Source organism: Bos taurus, chromosome 2, assembly GCF_002263795.3.
Source record: "Bos taurus isolate L1 Dominette 01449 registration number 42190680 breed Hereford chromosome 2, ARS-UCD2.0, whole genome shotgun sequence".
Classification (NCBI taxonomy): domain Eukaryota; kingdom Metazoa; phylum Chordata; class Mammalia; order Artiodactyla; family Bovidae; genus Bos; species Bos taurus.
Genome location: NC_037329.1, coordinates 117,885,279 through 117,905,366, shown reverse-complemented (window position 1 = coordinate 117,905,366; position 20,088 = coordinate 117,885,279). Strand labels below are relative to the sequence as shown.

At 38.2% G+C, this 20,088-nt stretch overlaps 1 protein-coding gene across 28 annotated transcripts in view; it reads left to right on the top strand.

Moving 5' to 3' along the window:
• The window catches only part of TRIP12 (thyroid hormone receptor interactor 12), a 155,076-nt gene that overhangs the window by 57,640 nt on the left and 77,348 nt on the right, over window positions 1–20,088 (top strand). For 13 of the 28 annotated variants that reach the window (XM_059893252.1, XM_059893255.1, XM_059893242.1 and 10 more), the window contains exons 3-5: window positions 1,796–1,921; window positions 2,773–3,575; window positions 18,726–18,831. In XM_059893252.1, coding sequence (XP_059749235.1) covers window positions 1,796–1,921; window positions 2,773–3,575; window positions 18,726–18,831 — 1,035 coding nt within the window. The remainder of the gene's footprint in view (window positions 1–1,795; window positions 1,922–2,772; window positions 3,576–18,725; window positions 18,832–20,088) is intronic. The other 15 variants (XM_059893296.1, XM_025001329.2, XM_025001310.2 and 12 more) reach the window with 3 other exon arrangements.

Genomic DNA, 20,088 nt, shown 5'->3' with positions numbered 1-20,088 from the left:
CTTCCCTGTCTTTCACTATTTCCTGGGGTTTGCTCAGACTGGTGTCCATTGAGTCGGTGATGCCATCCAATCATCTCATCCTCTGTTGTCCCCTTCTCCTCCTTCCCTCAATCTTTGCCAGCATCAGGGTCTTTTCCAGTGAGTTGATTCTTCACATCAGGTGGCTAAACTATTAGAACTCTCATATCTGAAACTAGAAATGAAACAAAAACAAAAGCAACTTTTGGAAACTAAATCTCTTGGTAAGAAACTCATGGGATAAAGCAAAATATCAGTCTGCCAGTGTAAGAATATCTAGGAAAAATAAAGACTAAATTACAATATATAAAATTCTACACGGTTCAGCTTGGATACACTCAGAAAATACAACAAATACCCTGGAAGGAAAAATCATCAAAGACTAAGATACATGAAAGCCTATAGATTACTGTAGTTATTCAGTAGTTGATCCAGTTAAATGTTTAGAGAATACTATTGTGTTACGGATTAGAACCTTAAAAATGAAAATAATAGTATGAACCTGAGAAATATTCACTGAGAAGCTAATGTCATATCTTCTTTCAAGAATCCAGTATTGAGTTCTTCTTCAAAAATGAAAGAAAACAAAGACACTGAGACTAGAAACCTTAGATCAACTTTTTGAAGAGATGATGGAACATATATGATACATTGAGAACTGTATGGCATCCTGGTACATTTAGATGGAGTTGTCATATGAGGTGTTGAGTGACTTATTTCTAATTCCTTTGAGATCATGTTCAAAATGAGACTTGAAAAAAATTTTTTAAACAAAATAAACAGCTTTAGTATTAATGAAACTTTGTTGCCCTCATTAGAATATGCTCTTTTATGTTATTTACATGAAGGATGGATCTTGGCCATGAATTACATAAGTTGAATCTATTAACCTTAATATTTCTCCTCTGAAACACCAGCTTTTCAAGGGTGTATATTCATGCATGCTTCTTTTGCTTGTGTAAATCTCATGTGACCTTTGCCAGAGGTTAAGAAATCTTAACAACTGAAAAGTTTCTTCATATCCCTCAAACTTGCTCTTAAAATAGTGCAGCATCAGGATTTGAATTATTATAAATATAACCTAACCATGTATCAGTGGTACAATTGTTATGAATGTGTTTGGAATATTTTGTGGCAAATTCTGTATCTCTAGGACTTGGTTTTGGTGTACTTTATACTAGTTAGTGCTTTAAATTCATAGTAAATATCACCATTGATTTCATGTAAGCTTGTTAACTGTTTTTAGTGCTTTTAATGATTTTATGTATAAAATCAGTTTGAGAATTGACTCTTATCTGCTTCTGCATTTATTGTGCGAACCTGAATTACAGTGTACAAATTGGTGATCAGTATAATTGTAGGGATCACAAATTGCATTTTCTGTAAACCCTTTAAGCTATTATAGTTACATTGTCTATTAAAGGAGTGTTTAGATCTAAAGCCTAGGTTTGTGTTTTGCAAAAATTGGACATATTTGAATATCTTAATTGCTGAAAATTCATTATTACTTAAGCAACTGTAATATTGCTATATGATATTAAGCAACTGGTTATAAAAAAATCTTAACTCTTGAGTATTGAGGGGATTGGTTCTAAGAGGTAATTTCTTTGGCCAGATTATTTGATAGAATAATTGATTATAGAAATATTTGGGAAAAGGATAGGATCAATAATGAATTGGGAGGCTTTTTTTGTTTTTATGAAAAAATATTTCACTTTCAGTGTGTATTTGCATCTCCTTTTCCTGATAGATTTCTGTTTTGGTTTTCTGCTGACAGGTCACATTTAGGGCAGGCAAAACATAAGGGATATAGCCCTCCTGAGAGTAGAAAATCTAATTCTAAGGCACCCAAAGTGCAGTCTAATACTACTTCTGAACTGTCAAGGGGACACCTTTCTAAAAGGTAAAACTTCACATTGCTTATCCATTTTTCAAGGCAGAGTTATTTGCATTTGAATCATTGCCTAATATTAAAACATACCAGGGTATGCCAAAATGTTGTGATATGTGTTTTCGTCATTCTGTGGGTATAACTTTTAGGAGGAACGGTGTATATCACCTCTGCAGTGATGTCAATGCAACATCCCTTAGGCAGTGCTTTTATTCTCCTTGATCAGAGACCTGCAGGTTTCTCCCTTTGCCTGAGTTTCTCCTTTTGCTTGACACACCATTACAGGCATCTGCAGTGCCATTTTAAAATCCATTTTTCTTGGGTTTTTTTATTGTCAGAGCCATAGGTCAGTGATTTAAGATCTAATTGATAGGAGTCTTTAGAAAAGAATATAGCTGTAAATATTTGATACCACAGTAAAAAACTTTTTAACCTTCATTTTATAAATGTGTATGTTAATGCTTATTTACTTTAAGCTGTCACAAGTTGCGCTTGTAAACAGTATCAAGATTTTAGTTTAAACTGGTTCTGAACTACTAAAAAAGCATCATTTTTTTGGTAATCCTAATTTTTGTGTTGTGATTAGGAGTATTGGTGTCAGTCATCTTTGGGCTAAAGAATGAACCTGATTTTTTGATATTTTACCCTCTAAAGTTTCTCCCTGTCTGCCCCCCGCCCTTTATTTTTTTGCAGTGTTGAACCATTTGTAAGCCTGTGTTTGTTTAGTTACTGGACTTACCAGGAATACGTTAGCACTTAAAAAAAATCTTATTTCCATCGACTTGAGAAATTAATGTAAGTGTATTAGGACAGGTTTTATGATGATGGGCTGATACTAACTCTTTTCTTATCTAACCTCTTAGAAGCTGCAGTTCGTCATCTGTTGTCATAGTCCCACAACCAGAGGATCCAGACAGAGCCAATACTTCAGAAAAGCAGAAAACGGGGCAGGTGCCTAAGAAAGACAATTCTCGAGGAGTGAAACGCAGTGCTAGTCCAGACTACAACAGGACCAATTCTCCTAGCTCTGCCAAAAAACCCAAAGCACTTCAGCATACTGAATCTCCCTCGGAAACGAGTAAGCCACATAGTAAGTCAAAGAAGAGACACTTAGACCAGGAGCCACAACTGAAATCTGCACCGTCTCCATCCACGAGCAAGGCTCATACCAGAAAGAGTGGGGCCGCTGCTGGTTCGCGGAGTCAGAAAAGAAAGAGGACAGAGAGTTCTTGTATAAAGAGTGCTTCTGTGTCTGAAGCCACTGGTGCCGAAGAGAGATCTGCAAAACCTACCAAGCTGGCTTCAAAATCGGCCGCCTCAGCCAAAGCTGGGTGTAGCACCATCACCGACTCGTCATCCGCTGCCTCGACCTCCTCCTCGTCCTCTGCCGTCGCCTCGGCCTCCTCTGCTGTTCCACCAGGTGCCAGGGTGAAACAAGGAAAAGACCAGAACAAGGCCAGGCGTTCCCGCTCAGCATCCAGTCCCAGCCCCAGAAGAAGCAGCAGGGAAAAGGAACAGAGTAAAACTGGTGGCTCTTCAAAATTCGATTGGGCTGCTCGCTTCAGCCCTAAAGTTAGCCTTCCTAAAACAAAACTGTCTCTTCCAGGGTCTTCTAAGTCAGAAACATCCAAACCTGGACCTTCTGGATTACAGGCCAAATTAGCAAGTAAGTTTACTGGAAAGGTTTTTTTATTAAAGAAAATTTCCTTTGGTTTGTCAGGTTTTCAAGTTGGGCAGTCCGAGGCAGTTTTAGATTTATTACTGTACTTGTGTCTGTACATAACAGTGTCTAATAATTGATTTACCCCATTTGGTTTTATGGAGATGGATAAGGAATGCTACCACCTTATTAGTAAATTGTCATATTTTAGTGTTTGTATCTTTATCTTTGCAGTGTTTGCTGCTTATTTTCTAATGTCAGAGTAGGACAGCAAGTTGGTTTTTCTCCTTTAACCAGAAACATAACTGCTAGTTACGAGGTGGTTATGACCACAGTTGGAGATCAAACATTCCGTTTTGGTATTGTACATTCTTGATGTGTGGAAACTCTGAGCTACTTTATTAGAATATAAATGTACCTTAGTTTTAAACCTCATTCATAGGTAATATTTTATGGCCTTTAAGGAGCTTAGTTTAAAAATGAATACCTCAAAAAAAAACAAAGCACTGGGCTATGGCTCCTAGGTAAATGGGGGAGAATTTTGCCTTCTTGAAGCGTATAGTGGAGTAGAAAAAACTAATAATGTTTGACAATAATACATCCAAGCAAAGAAACTACATAAGAGAAAGGTATCTTGAGACACTTCTTTCTCTCTCTCTTTTTTTTTTTTTAAAAAGAAAAGATAAACTTCAGGAAGCCAGATGTTCATTTCATTAGAACTGATTAGAAATGATAGGGACCCTCTTCAATTACAATTACTATAATGCTGAAGTGCCTTTTTTTTTCCCCCCCCTATTTTGAGAAATCTAAAAGGCACAAATACAGAGAATAATACGACACTTATCTATGGTTTTTAAAGCATTTAGTTTTTGTAATATTGAACCTGGAAGCTTGTTTTGACCATCTTTTTTCCTTTTGAGCCCTCTTGGAAAATTTCAGATCCATGTTTTGATATGCATAGACCATTTTTTGGTTTTTGGAAGATTTTATACCGTGTCTACTGTTGTTGTCAAAGTATCAGTCATATTGAATCCGCCTAACCTAGTGTTGAGTCCACACTGTTAGCTCTGTATAGTTGAATCCTGCAGTCAATAAACTGTTAATTCAGTTGATTCAGTATTAGTGAAACTTTGGCCAGAATACTAGTAGACACTATTTTAAAATTTTATGTTTAATCTGTATCATAGGGTTATTTGAAGGTAACCTCTTTCACTCCTAGGTCGTAAAAACTGTTCTATGTGGTATTTTAAATATGCAGTGTGTGCGTGCATGCTTAGTAGCTCAAATTGTGTCCCACTCTGCAACCCCATGGACTGTAACCAGCCAGGCTCCTCTATCTTTGGGATTCTCCAGGCAAGAATACTGCACTGGGTTTCCTCCTCCAGGGAATCTTCCTGAACTAGGGATTGAACCCTTGTCTCCTGCATTTGCAGGCAGATTCTTTACCACTGAACTATTTGAATTTGAATTTAAATATTGGTTGAAGATTAGGATCTGTATCTTAAAGTCAGAAGGAAATGAAAGGTTCAATAAAAAGGGACAGCTGTTTGTCCACTGGTTCTGACAAGGCTTTCTTGAGAATTGAAGTTATTTATCTCCACCTTTATACCTATTCTTGTGTCTGCTTTTTTTTTATTATTTTTTATTTATTTTTATCTGCAGTGGATCCTCGTTGCCGTGCATGGGTTTACTCTAGTTGCAACAGGTTGGGGGGCTACTCTTCAGTTGCCGTGTGTGGTCTTGTCACTGCAGTGGCTCTTTTGTTGCAGGGCACAGGCTCTAGGCCATGTGGGCTCAGTATGGTGCAGGGGCTTAGTTGCTCTCGGCAGCGTGTGGGATCCTCCTGGACCAAGGATCCAGCCCACATCTTCTGCATTGGCAGGCAGATTCTCAGTCACTGGACCACAAGGGAAGTCCCTTCTGTCAGTGGCTGACCAGCCAGATTCCCTTGGTTGTGAGGTTGCTCTCAAACAGAAAGCCCCGATGTGTTGATGTTGCCACTGCCATAATGAAACCAAGCCCAGATATGCTGCTGTACTCACTGCACATGATCACATCTGACGGAGTAGTTTTTAAAACTCACTTCATAATTGTTTTTCTTATATTCAGAAAATCTGTGTGTGTTCTGTGGTCACTAATATCACTTTCCCATTTTTATTGCCACTATCCTACTTCTAAGCTCTAATTATAGCCTAAGCTGTTGAAACAAGAGACGGGAACCAGCATTTGTTTCGCATTAAAAGTGCCAAGGATTTTACAAATGCAGTCTCATTTAATTTTCAGAAAAATTGGTGCTTGTTAATAGTTACTAAGGAAATTTATTCCAGGGAGGTGAAATAACTTGCCATAGTAACATATCTCCTAAGTGACAAGAGTTAGGATTTGAAGATAGGGGTATGTATGCCTATGAAACCTTTGTTTCCTTTGCTGTGTCACTTATTTTTTACCCATCGTTCTTTGTGTTTTGCTCTTGCAACCTGTTTGGATCATTAAGAGATGTTAATAATCCAAATAGGCTCTCCCAGAGGAGATGAACTTTTATTTGATCCTTCTTTACTAGTATCGATTCATCTTTGGGAATGAATAATACTGGTTGACCCAGAGATTCACATTATAGCATTAACTGCATGTTGGCTTCTTTACAAGTATTAAGTGAAAAATATTTCAAGATGAAATAATACCAAATATTTAAAGTGCTTCGTAGTGCCTGACAACTTTATAGTACTTATGTACTATAAACGCTGTGCTATGTCTCTTCACATATATATTCGTTCGTCAAATAACTGTTGTGCCTATTTTACAATGAAAAGGTTACCAACTTTCTCAGACACCAGTTTATGTGTATAGTACGTAAACAACGTGGATCATCTCATTTACCTGTGCTGTGTGTCAGGTAGTAATAGTCCCATCTTACAGACAAAGAGATTCAGGGTCAGTTCGATCAAGTTACCTGTCCAGGGTCACAGAACTACGAAGTGATAGAGCTAAGAGTCAAACCCAGGTCATGTGATTCCACAAAGTAGTTTAGGGTGAGATTAGGGTGCGGAGAACTGATAGATTGGATGAGCTCAATATAGACAGGCTTCCTGGAGTCATCGGGGCAGGGGGAGTTTTAACATGATTAAATGGGTCACTTCAGGAGAGTACTGCAAGAGGATTGGCAGTATTTGATAATTTTATTTAAGAATACAGAGGCAAGATGAGGTATCTTAGAGGAATCCTTGGATTTCAAGTACTGTTATTTTGAGGAGAGAGAGCTCTTACTGTGGAGCTAAAAATCCTAGATTTGAATCCTAGTTCTGCCATTTTATCATCTGGTATCTGAGAAAGTTGGTAACCTTTTCATTGTTAAAATAGGCACAATAGTTACTTGACAAATGAATATATATGTGAAGAGACATAGCACAACGCTTATAGTACGTAAGAATGCGTCACTAAATTTAGGGTGTATAACTGAAATTGAGTGACTTAAAGCATTCAAGTACATTGTTCTGAGAATGTAGGATTGATACACATCCTAACTATTGATTAATTGAAGGTATGGCTACTTTTAGATTTGGAAGACCAAAAAATAGTTTTGTGGCATTGGCAAATCATTGAATTGTGTTTATGATAGCTACCTAATCCCTAGTCTTTGCAGAATGATAATATTCATTCTGATGAAGCAGAAAGGAAAGAATGTAGGCGGAAACATTTGTGAAATTAAAATGCCATATAAATATGCAGTGGTGAATTTTGAATTGTTGTGATAGATTTGAAGGGCATTTGTGTGCATCAGGAATTAGTTTGATTTTTTTTTTAATTTAATATTAATCTGGAGGCAGAATCAGCTCCAATGGTTACAGTCATTCAGTGGATGAGCAACTCTGGTGAAAAATTTCTGTAAGTTATCTAAAAAATGGAGTGGATATTTTGTGAGTTAGAAAGCATTCCAGATTTGGTACATTATTGATTTTCTTCAACTTTTAAGAATCCGTGAACCTGTTAATTTGAAGGTGATATGTTTCCTCAGATATAGGATTATTCTAAGATTTGGTTGGCTTCAGTAAAGCTTCCTGGTAAAGCAAATTGTTTCCAAATTGTAGGAATAGCAGTACTTACATGATGCTTTTGTGTAAAACCATTTGCCATGGCCAAATATTACTCAAGGAGATTCAGGATATGCTTTCATATCTTGAAAGCTGGAAGAATTCTTAAGGTAACTTCTCCCTAACCCATTATTTTATAAATATTTGATCACCTGTTACTTTTGGGAGACAACAGTGGGCCATGGAACTCACTTTGGAAATGATGTGTTTAGTCAGATCACTTAACGCAGGAAGAGCTTTTCTGTTGTGCTGCTTCGGCAACTGTTGAACAAGTTTTGGGGGAGGAACTAGGGCGGGCAGGAAGACTAGAGAAGCAGCTACTTTGTGATGGGCTTCTGGAAGCCTGTGGCTTGTCAGCTACAGCTGATCAGAATGGCCCTGGGACAGAGGTCACCTTGTGTTAACTGATAGAAGTCTTGAGAATACCCCAAGGAGGGATAGTGTTATATGACAGTTTTAATCTGCATGAGGAAACTTTTCTTGCTGTGACTTGTTTAACCTTAGCAGTCTTACATACTTTGTAGCATAAATGTGAAACCAGTGGGGCAGTGTAATGATACATACACTTTTAAAAAATATTCTTATAATATGCTGCTTAATCTGCTTACCTTTTCTTTAGGCTAATTTTTCAGTAATTTGACTATTTCAAAGTATATACTTACTGTCTTAATAGTAGAAGGTGATGGATGGCATAGACGTTCCTATAAGGAACAGTTTGTGATCAAATCTGGAGTTAATTATGGAATGTATTTATAGAAAATTTTAAGTTATTATACTTTGAGTGCCATATCTGTTTGTAGCTCATTCCTTAAAGTGACCATCATGTGCACATTATTAATAACATAGCCATAGTTACTAGCTTATTTTCAGCTTGAGTTTCATATTCTTCTGCGACTTGCATGCAGCCTGTAGCCATTATTAGAACTAGACAAGAACCAGGCAGATGTCAAATTCTGGGAAGGTAATTCTGCTAAGATTAGGACTCTTTCCATCAGTCTGAAACAGGGTACTTTGAGTCTCTAGCATGGAGAGAAGAAAGAAGAATGAGTTGAGTGGGACAGAATAATTTATTGATAAAAATAAACTCTTGGTTTTATCTAGTTAGGTCTTATAGGGACATACCTGCTGAGTTTGAAGAAAAATGAATTATCTTTTAGCCTGATGAGGTAATGAATGAGAAGCTTAAAGGGAAAAGAATTGAGTATTAAAAGAGTTTTATATATTATAAGGCAAGTGTTGAAGTAATTTAGTAGTTCTCATAGTTCTATAATGTAACCAACCACATATTACCAATAGTGTTTTCTTAACATTTTTAAGGCTATAAAAAATAAATTTAAAAAATTAGTTGCCAGATATTAAAAAAAGGACTTTTAAATGGAAGCAAACATTATTGGCCTCTTTTAGGCTTGCATTCTTTTATACTCTGAATTTTAAACAACCTTGGTATGTATTTTTATGTACCAAGTCGGAATGAGGGTTAATTCAGCCAAATTGCTCTTTACTGAACTTACATATAAATCAAATGAAAGATGCTCTTTTGTATTCATGCCTCTGTATTCTGTAATACTTTGATACTTATGATTATGAAGTGTTTGTTACTAAAAATGAAAAATCCAGAAAAATACCAAAACATAACAAAGAAGAAAAAAAAATCACTTAATCCCGTCCCTAGGAACTCTCTCTTCCTGTGTGTATCTTGCTAACATTTTTTTCCTTCATATTAATCAGTACTTATTTTCAGTTTAAAGTCAAGTGATATAAAATTATTAAAAGTAGTATTCTTTCTGTTACATTGCCCTTCCACGCAGCTGATCATTTTGTGTTTATTTGTGTATGTATTAATTATGTGCTCATTGGTCTTTATCTGTTGGGATTTTTTCACTTTGAGCGCTAGTGTGTGCCTTTTTTGGGGAATTTACCCTGCCACTTTACCCACCAAACGCGTGCGGTACATGCTTTCCATTTCCCCACTCACGATCGTTGCTCAGCTAACACTTGAGTCTGTAGGAACTTTTCTTTCTTACTCAGGTTTGTTTTTACTGAATTTAATAATTATTTTGTTCTTTACCCTTTCTTGACCCCATCACTCAACTCCAGACTGATAACTGATTGTCTACAAATGTTCTCAAGCTGTCTGTATGATTTTGTTTCATTTTCCTGAAGTAATGAGACCTCTGGATGGCTGCCCTTTTTATTTTATTGCATTATTGGTTATTACAAGATATTGGATATTATTTCCTATGCTATATAGTAAACCTCTGTTGCTTATCTGCTTTACATTTAGTAGTTTATAGCTGCTAGTCCCCTGCAGTCTGTACTTTGCCGCCCACACACACCCTGCCCTGCCTTTAGGCTTCCCAGGTGGTGCGGTGCTAAAGAATCCAGCTGCCAGTGCAGGAGTTGCGGGTTCAATTCCTGGTTCGGGAAGGTGCCCTGGAGAAGGAAATGGCAACGCACTCCAGTATTCTTGTCTGGAAAATGCCGTGGACAGAGGAGCCTGGCAGGCTATAGTCCATGGGTCACAAAGAGTCAGACACAACTGAGTATCTGAGCACATACACACTTTTGGTAACCACAAGTTTGTTTTCTGTTTCTGTGAGTCTGTTTCTTTTTTGTATATACATTCATTTTTGTTATTTTTTTACATCCTGCATATATGTGATAGCATATTATATTTGTCCTTCTCTGTCTGACTTATGTCACTAAGCATCATATTCTCTAGGTTCATCTGTATACCTTCAGATGACATTATGTCATTCTTTTTTATGGCTGAGTAACAGTAGTGTGTGTGTACACATCACATTTCCCTACTCTTGTCATTTATTGACAGGCATTTTGGTTGCTTCTGTGTCTTGGCTGTTGAAAACAGTCCTGCTGTTTGTTTTTTTTTTTTTCAATAGATACATGTCTTTCTGTCTGTGTCTCTGTCTCCCATTCAGAGTAAGTTTTCTTTTCTTGCAGAAACCTCTTATGTACTTTTTTGTGAGGTAGGTTTACTTTGCTTTTGACTTCATAGTAGGAACTTTATTAAAATTCTGGTAATTGCTGGCTGTCTCCTCATTAACAAGAGTAGGGAAACCAAGTACGTAACCTGTAAGCTCTGAGCACATAGATGAGATTTGACTGAGATTCACTATCTAATGAACTAATTGGGCGATCATCATTTTTAGATCTTTTTTCTTTGGTAAAATTCCACAGGGAAGATTCTTTCAGACTCCTGCTTGGAGGTGAAAACCTTACTGCCAGAATTCTGGAGCTTAGTGGGAGAAGATGCCTAGGAAAGAGGCCATATGTCATCCAGTTGATCTATATATTCTTGATCACCTCCCCTCTCTCATTTTTGGTTTGGTGCACCTGTTTGCAACTGTGTACTTTAACCTAGAATTTCTGTATTTTGCACTTTCTGAAGAATAAAGATCTTAGGCATACCTGCCTTGGGAGAGTGACATTTACACAGCTGTACAAGTAGGGGAGGGGATCTAGACTCCGACAGCTCATAAACAGCCTGTGAACCAGTCCTTGGTTTAAACTCTGCAGTTGTTCCAGAGGTATTTGGTACCATCAACTCCTGGACCTTTGTGGGATTCTGAGTGTCAGTCTGATTGGTAGTTTATCTCCATTTTCTGCCTTCAGTCTTCTTGTCTTTCCCATGTATTTAGCACTGGAATTACTACTTTTTCATCTTCTGAAATTGTGTTGTGTTGTGATAGTTGTCTCTGCCATTCTTCCCACCCTTGTGAATTTATGCCTCAGATCCTTTTAAAGCTATTTTAGTAGAGTTTCACTAGAGGACAGAAGCGAATGCATGTGTGGTCAGGTCTTTGTCTTTACCTAGAAGGCAGACAGTTTTCTATGTATATACATGTATTTTTATCAAGAGTAGAAGCTCACTCCACATGACAGTGGGTATTGCTTTTTGAGTGCCTGTTACAAGACCGGCTTCATACTAGAGAGTTGACATACATTAAATTTCATTATCATGATGACACATGATAGTTATCCTTAGTGTTAGACACTTAGATGGTGTCGTAGTTATCCATGTTTTAGGAATGAAGAAACCAGAGTGTTTTATCTGCCTAACTGATTTTAACTGACATTTTTCCTTTTAAAAAATAACCTATAAGTTATATCATTTTAGTAGCATATGGATATACCTCTTAGCCCATTCCCATTTACATTGTTGTTGTAAACTTAAAAATTGATTCTAGCTCAGTAATTCATTATTTTCTTGTTAGGTCACTGGTTATTTTTCATTTAAATATTAATATATACTTTGAACTCCTCCCAGAAATATGAGTTTATATTCTCACTGTGTGCTGTGCTTAATAGCTCAGTCGTGTCTGATTCTTTGCAACCCCATGGACTGTAGCCCTCCAGGCTCCTCTGTCCTTGGGGATTCTCCAGGCAAGAATACTGGAGTTGGTTGCCATGCCCTCCTTCAGGGGATTTTCCCAATCCAGGGATTGAACCCAGGTCTCCCACATTGCAGGCAGATTCTTTACCATCTAAGCTACCAGGGAACCCCCTATATTCTCACTGGCAGTGTAAAAATGCCAATTTGTTCACATCCTCATTAGCTAACATTGTGTTGCTGCAGTTTTTATTACTGTACTGATGTTTATTTAACCATTCCCTATTATTTAACATTTAGCGCTTTTCCAGTGTCTCATTATTACAGTGGTTAGACAAGTATCCTTGCACATTTCTAAGTTTTAATTCATGGCGTCAAATCAGTGCCTGCAATTGCTATGCATTGACTAGGAAATAAAAATTTGGCTTAGAAAATTCCACTTGGATTTTAGCTCACTGTCATTCATCTGCACAACTTATCTTTTATTGTTTCTGAGTGATTTTTAAATAAACATCTACGATCCCTTATTATGTGGTCAATTTTTGTGAATTTCTTTTAGAAAAGTAGCCATTGATAGCAATGTATGTACTTGAACATCAGTTCAGTTCAGTCAGTCAGTCATGTCCAACTCTTTGCGACCCCATGGACTGCAGCATGCCAGGCTTCCTGTTCATCACAACCCCTGGAGTCAGTCAAACTCGTGTCCGTTGCATTGGTGATGCCATCCAACCATCTCATCCTCTGTCGTCCCCTTCTCCTCCCACCTTCAATCTTTCCCAGCATCAGGGTCTTTTCCAGTGAGTCGGTTCTTCGCATCAGGTGGCCAGAGTACTGGAGTTTCAGCTTCAGCCTCAGTCCTTCCGGTGAATATTCAGGACTGATCTCCTTTAGAATGGACTGGTTGGATCTCCTTGCAGTCCAAGGGACTCTCAAGAGTCTTCTCCAACACCACAGTTCAAAAGCATCAATTCTTTAGCGTGCAGCTTTCCTTATAATCCAACTCTCACATCCATACATGACTACTGGAAAAACCATCGAATGTCACACTTTCAAAATGTCACACTTCAGAAAAAAAGACTATTTTGAAGTCCTGGACTTTTTATAAATTAGTTTTGGTTAGGAATACTTCTTTGAAAAAGGGGGGAAAAAAAAAGTAAGACATATCTGTCTTTTAGAAAACAAATCAATTAGTTTTAAAAAAATACTGCTAGCTTCACCTTTATTCAGAGGAATAAAGATGATAGGAATATATTTAGGAACAAGTGCAGGTTTCCTTATACCAATACGTAGTTGATCCTTGAACAATAAGGAGGTTAGTCTGCATGTAACTCATAGTTGGCTATTCTTACCCACAGTTCTTCCACATCCTTGGATTCAACTAACTACAAAGTGTTTTGTCCTATAGTTATTTACTATTTATTGAACAGTATCTGAGTATAAGTGGACCGTGAATGGTTCAAAGGTCAAGAGCTTTGATACAAGATTTACACCTAACCCTAACTTTATTATCAAAGACTTTGTGGATAAGAATATATTAATCTGACCCATGATAATTCTGGTTGCTGCTTAAAGTGGCATTGTAAAAATAAATGATAAGGTGCAGTTTTGCTGCATTACAGAGCCTGGGACAGAGAGGTGTATGTATGTGTTGTACACACACAACGGTAGGTTGTTGGCTTACACCTTTCCATGTTTCCTCCTTTATGAAAATCCTCCATATTTGACCAGTAGAATGATTGGAAACACTTGGGTTCTACAAACATACTTTTTTTTTTAATTGAAGGATAATTGCTTTACAGAATTTTGTGGTTTTCTGTCATACATCAAGAATCAGCCATAGGTACACCCATGTCCCCTCCCTCCTGGACCTCTCTCCATACCCTTCAGCCTATTGCAGAGCCCCTGTTTGAATTCCCGAGTCATACAGCAAATTCCCATTGTCTATCTGTTTTACCCATGGTATTGTAAATTTCTATGTACTCTCTCCTTGTATCTCCCCTTCTCCCTCCTCCTCCCACCATGTCCACAGGTTTGTCTCTGTAACTGTTTCTCCATTGCTGCCCTGAAAATAAATTCATCAGTGCCATCTCTTCAGATTCCATATATATGTGTCAGAATACAATGTTTATATTTCTTTTTCTGACTTAATTGACTCTGTAGTATGGGTTCAAGTTTTCGTCCACCTCATTAGAACAGATCCAAATGTGTTCCTTTTTATGGCTGAGTAGTATTCCATTGTATGTATGTACCACAGCTTCATCTGTTGATGGACATCTAGGTTGCTTCCATGTTCTAGCTATTGTAAGTAGTGCTGCAGTGAACATTGGGGTACATGTGTCTTTTTCACTTTTGATTTCCTCAGGGTATATGTCTAGGAGTGGGATTGCTGGGTCATATGCTGGTTTTATTCCTAGCTTTTTAGGGAGTCTCCATACCGTCTTCCATAGTGGCTGTGTCAGTTTACATTCCCACCGGCAGTGCAAGACTGTTCCTTTTCTCCACACCCTCTCCAGCACTTACTGCTTGCAGACTTCATGATGATGGCCATTCTGACTGGTGTGAGGTGGTATCTCACTATGGTTTTGATTTGCATTTCTCTCATGATGAATGATGTTGAGCATCTTTTCATGTGCTTGTTAGCCATCTGTATGTCTTCTTTGGAGAAATGTCACTTCCAGTCCCTTTCCCACTTTTTGATCGGGTTGTTTGCTTTCCTGGTATTGAGTTGTATAAGATTCTTGTGTATTTTGGAAATTAATTCTTTATCATTTGTTGCCTTTGCTATTATTTTCTCCCATTCTGAGGGTTGTCGTTTCACCTTGTTTTCTACAAACATACTCTTTATACCGAGAGTTTTCGAGTTTTGTAAGTGAACTAGTAAAGCAAAATTTTAACACCTTGTCACAAGTATTTGAAGATGTAGTACTCAGTTCTGCTTCAGAACTAAGCTTAGAATGGTGTTGAATTATGCACTTTTAAGCAAGTCAGTTAATATTTTTGTGTATGAAAAACAATTATTATAACAACTTTGTATCTGAAAGTGCTTTTGCAAATCTCCATAGCTTAACATTGTCAGTTTGCTGAATGGCCAAAAGAAGTTTAAGCTGTCCCTGAGGTTTCAGCTTCCTTTTCTCCAGAATTTATGACCTTTCTATGTTCTAAACACATTTTAGACTTTTGGAGGAATTTATATAGTTCTGTAACAAAGTTTAGAGAGCAAAATATTTGAGGTTCTCTCTCTTAGTTTATCAGGCTGGATGGAGTCATGTCAATTAGCCTGAGAGTCATTTTACATTATGATATTATGACATCAATTATAAATATTTTTCTGTTCACTCTTGTTTTGACTTTTCTTTGCCCTACTTGTCTGTAACTTAGTACAGTTCTTTTAAAGTTTAACAACAAGAATGGATAGACCTTGTGACACAGCCATAGAAAAGGAATACCTATTTGCTGTAAAAAGGAATGGACCAATATGCGCAACAGCATGAGGTCATCCAAAACACTATGATTCCATTTGTGAGAAACTCCCAAGTAGGCAATAGCAACAGAAAAGAAGACCAGTGATTGCCAGAGATCTGAAGTGTGTGTGTGGGAGGGGGCATGGCGGATGTATTGCAGGGACCATAAAGGAACTTTTTAAAGTGATGGAAACGTTCGATATCTCAATTGCAGTGTTGGTTACACCAGTGAATATATTCGTCAAACTCATCGAACCCCATTTAAAATGAGTACATTTTATCATATGGAAATTACCTTTGAATGAAGTTTAAAAGAGAGTTTAAACACAGAAGTCTAAAATAGGGCATGAGTAGTGAAAGTGTCCAAAAGTATGCTGTCACCATGAATTAGTAGTAAAGCAGTAGGCCATAACGTTAAATATTGAATGTCACAGAATAGTTGTGAAAATTTATGCTAGCGTCCATTACTGTATATCATAGTATATTCAAAGACACTTCGGTATTACATGAATTGAGTCATATTCAGTTCAGTTCAGTGGCTCAGTCGTGTCCGACTCTTTGCGACCCCATGAACCGCAGCACACCAGGCCTCCGTGTCCATCACCAACTCCCGGAGTCCACCCAAACCCATGTCCATTGAATCGGTGATGCCATCCAACCATCTCCTCCTCTGTCGTCCCCTTCTCCTGCCCTCAGTCTTTCCCAGCGTCAGAGTCTTTTCCAGTGAGTCAGCTCTTCGCATCAGGTGGCCAAAGTATTGGAGTTTCAGCTTCAACATCAGTCCTTCCAATGAACACCCAGGACTGATCTCCTTTAGGATGGCCTGGTTGGATCTCCTTGCAGTCCAAGGGACTCTCAAGAGTCTTCCCCAACACCATAGTTCAAAAGCATCAATTCTTTGGTGCTCAGCTTTCTTTATAGTCCAACTCTCACATCCATATATGACTACTGGAAAAACCAGAGCCTTGACTAGACGGACCTTTGTTGGCAAAGTAACGTCTCTGCTCTTTAATATGCTCTCTAGCTTGGTCATAACTTTCCTTCCAAGGAGCAAGCATCTTTTAATTTAATGGCTGCAATCACCATCTGCAGTGACAATAATTTACAGGTTTTTAAAGTGCTTTATAAGTGAAAGTGGCAAAAAGTGGAAAATGGAAGATAGATGGGGAAACAATGGAAACAGTGACAGAGTTTATTTTCTTGGGCTTCAGAATCACTGCAGATTATGATTGCAGCCATGAAATAAAAAGACGCTTGCTCCTTGGAAAAAAAGCTATGACAAACCCAGACAGCATATTAAAAAGCTGAGACGTTACTTTGCCTACAAAGGTCCATCTAGTCAAGGCTATGGTTTTTCCAGTAGTCATGTTATGAATGTTCGAGTTGGACTATAAAGAAAGCTGAGTGCAGAAGAATTGATGCTTTTGAACCGTGGTGTTGGTGAAGACTCTTGAGAGTCCCTTGGACAGCAGGGAGATTAAGCCAGTTAATCCTAAAGGAAATCAGCCCTAAATATTCATTGGAAAGATTGATGCTGAAGCTCCAGTACTTTGGCCACCTAATGCAAAGAACTGACTCATTGGAAAAGACCCTGATGTTGGGAAAGATTGAAGGCAGGAGGAGAAGGGAATGATAGAGGGTGAGATGGTTGGATGGCATCACTGACTCAATGGACATGTGTTTGAGCAAGCTCTGGGAGTTGGTGAAGGGCAGGGAAGCCTGGCGTGCTACAGTCCATGGGCTCGCAGAGAGTCAGACGTGACTGAGCGGCTGAGCTAAACTGATAAGTCAAAGTACCTTACTTGTTTTTTTAATTGCAGTTTTAATGTAATGTGCACTGATGATTTTTTCCCTCTAAATTGAACATTTTTTGTCTGTTCCAGCTTCATTGCCTATTTTGGATAGAGATATAAGTAATATTTTCTGAAATACTTAATTTCTTAATTTTTTAAATGTTAAAAAATAGTGATATTATTAGCTGAACATATGAAGCTTACTCCATTAGCTGTCTGGGACTTCACAGGTGGCTCAGTGGTGAAGAATCTGCCTACCAAGGCAAGAGCCACAGGAAAGTCGAGTTCAGTCCCTAGGTCAGGAAGCTACCCTGGAGGAGGAAGTGGCAACCAACTCCAGTATTCTTGCGGGGATACTCATCTCATGGACAGAGGAGCCTGGCGAGCTACAATCCATGGGGCGGCAAAAAGTCAGACATGACTGAGCAACTGAGGAATCATTTCGCTCATAATCTGTCTATAGACCATGTCCATCTTTCAGATTTCAATGGAAAAAAAAATTAAAACTTGAGAAGAAACAGGTGATCTGGAGAATTGTTATTGTACATTTGGTCTCTGAGAACGTTAACGTCTGTTCAAGATGACCCCGAAGTTCTAATGAGATCTGGTCTGTTGACTTTGGAGATCTTCCACTGCTGGGGTTCTGTGTTTAGATAGAGCACACCACCCAGGGTGTTGTCATGTCATGTACGGCGTAGGGTAACAACATGGTTTGGGGAGGCGGCAGTTGAAAATGCTCTGGTGGCTTCCCCGTTGTTCATAAGATAACAAATAACTTTACATAGTTGCTATACCTTTTTAGAATCTGTTATCCTATAAAGATGTTAGATTGCAGATTATCATGTGAAGTGTTGTGCTTGTTTAACTTTCTCCCTCTAATTGTATAGTATTGTCTAAATTGGACATTCTAATAGGCTTCAGTTCAAATGTGTATTCCTTGCAGACGGGGTGGTGAAAGAAAACATTTTGTTCTTTTGTGGCCTTATTGATGAGCATTATAGAAACTAGGTGCCATGGGGTACTGCAAAGATAATGTAGCAATAAAGTGCTAAATGAAATACTGAAAGTCTTGAAATATATAGTATATATAAAAATTTAAAAAAAACCTCTTCGCTTTAGTTAGTAGAGAAAAGCAGTGGAGGAGTAGAGATGTGATGGGAACTTTTTAAAGCGGAGGATTTGACGGATGAGGGACCATCACTCATGGTGTCGGAAAGCTTGAGTCAAGGTTAGGCCAGAGTGAGAAGACGTCTCCTTGGACAGTCATGCCAGGCACCGTAGGAACTTCCCCAGTGTGAGCTGGTGCAGTGAAGGCTGACCATGCAAGTAGACCTAGAGGCTGCTAGGGAGCCCGTGAGAAGAGTCCGTGGAGTTTTGACCAGGATGGCGGCCTGAAGAATTTTGTCATTTTTAATTTAAGTTGACTCCTTTAAACATGTCCCTCTTGCGTTTCACGTTTGTAGGTTTAAGAAAATCTACCAAGAAGCGCAGCGAATCCCCGCCTGCCGAGCTCCCCAGTTTGAGGCGGAGCACACGCCAAAAGACCACGGGCTCCTGCGCTAGTGCCAGGTAATAATTTGGGCCTGTCAGTGTGATATTAGTTCATTTCCTGGGTCCAGCTTTCCCCAAAGGCCTTCATTTTATGAGTTTTAAAAAAAATTTCATGAAAGTTTTCTTTTTGAAAATCGAGCAAAGAAATTCATTCTAAATAGAACTATTATTTCTGTGAATTCTTCCCCAATATTTAACTTAACTTTTTTTCCTTTTTTGCTAAGCTTTAATCATGCCTTTTTGGGGACAACACCTTTGTCTTCTGCCTTTTCCTCTGTTGTTTTACATTATTTGCACAGAGTTCCTGCCAGCAGTTGGACATTTGGTGGTTTTTGGAGTTCCTATCTGCCAAAGAGCTCTCTAATAAGCATCTTTATGCAGATTCGGGTTATTTTTAAAGGTAGCTAAATTTCCCAGTTGTGTGATGAGTGGATCAAAAGGGATGCCTGTTGTAATGGCTGTAATATTGCCTAATTAGTTTCTAAAAGTGTTGGCATGAGTTATTGAGTTTAATGGGTGAGGGCGAGAGATGTACTTCATTTTTATTTTGCCTTACAACACCCATCCTCAGGGGAAAATGTGGGTTTTGTTTGTGTTCTTTCATGTCTCCATTTTTCCCACTTTGAGCCCATTTTCAGAAAATCATCTACCTTTGACATACGACATAGTATGTTATTTCCCATATTTTCATTAACTGATTGAGAATCTTAGGTTGAAGTTAAAAAACCTTGTTACTCCAGTTTCACGTCAGATTTTCAGGATTGGTCAGTTCTGGTGTTGTGCTGCTAATTATCACAACCATATGGGACTTCTCCCTCCTTTATGTGTAATTTGCTCCTTTTCTAAATGTGCCAAAAACCAGTGATGGCGTGGGTGATTTTTAGTTTGCTTTTCCCATCTCAGGTCAGTTGAAAGGTTTAGTGCTTCTTTGGTTCTTCTCTAAGGTAATCAACTTCATACCTTTGACTGCTGGTACAGTAATAACATAAGGAAACAGAATGACTTGTTGCCTAATAATAAGTCATAAGGAAAGGACTCTAGGCCCTTTAAGCTCTGCTTTTCCACTTGTTTTCTGGTTCTATTAGGATTGTTTAAAATATTGTTTAAATATCTGGAGTTAGTACACCTGTTTGCCTTTGAATTTTGTTGGCAGTACTTTTATGAGGACCTCTGAGATGATTTCTTGGTTTTTCAGGGCTTTTGCCCTATTTTGGACCAAACTTTGAATCCAGGTTACCCAAGGTTTATTGTCTTAGATATAACCTGAATTCACTG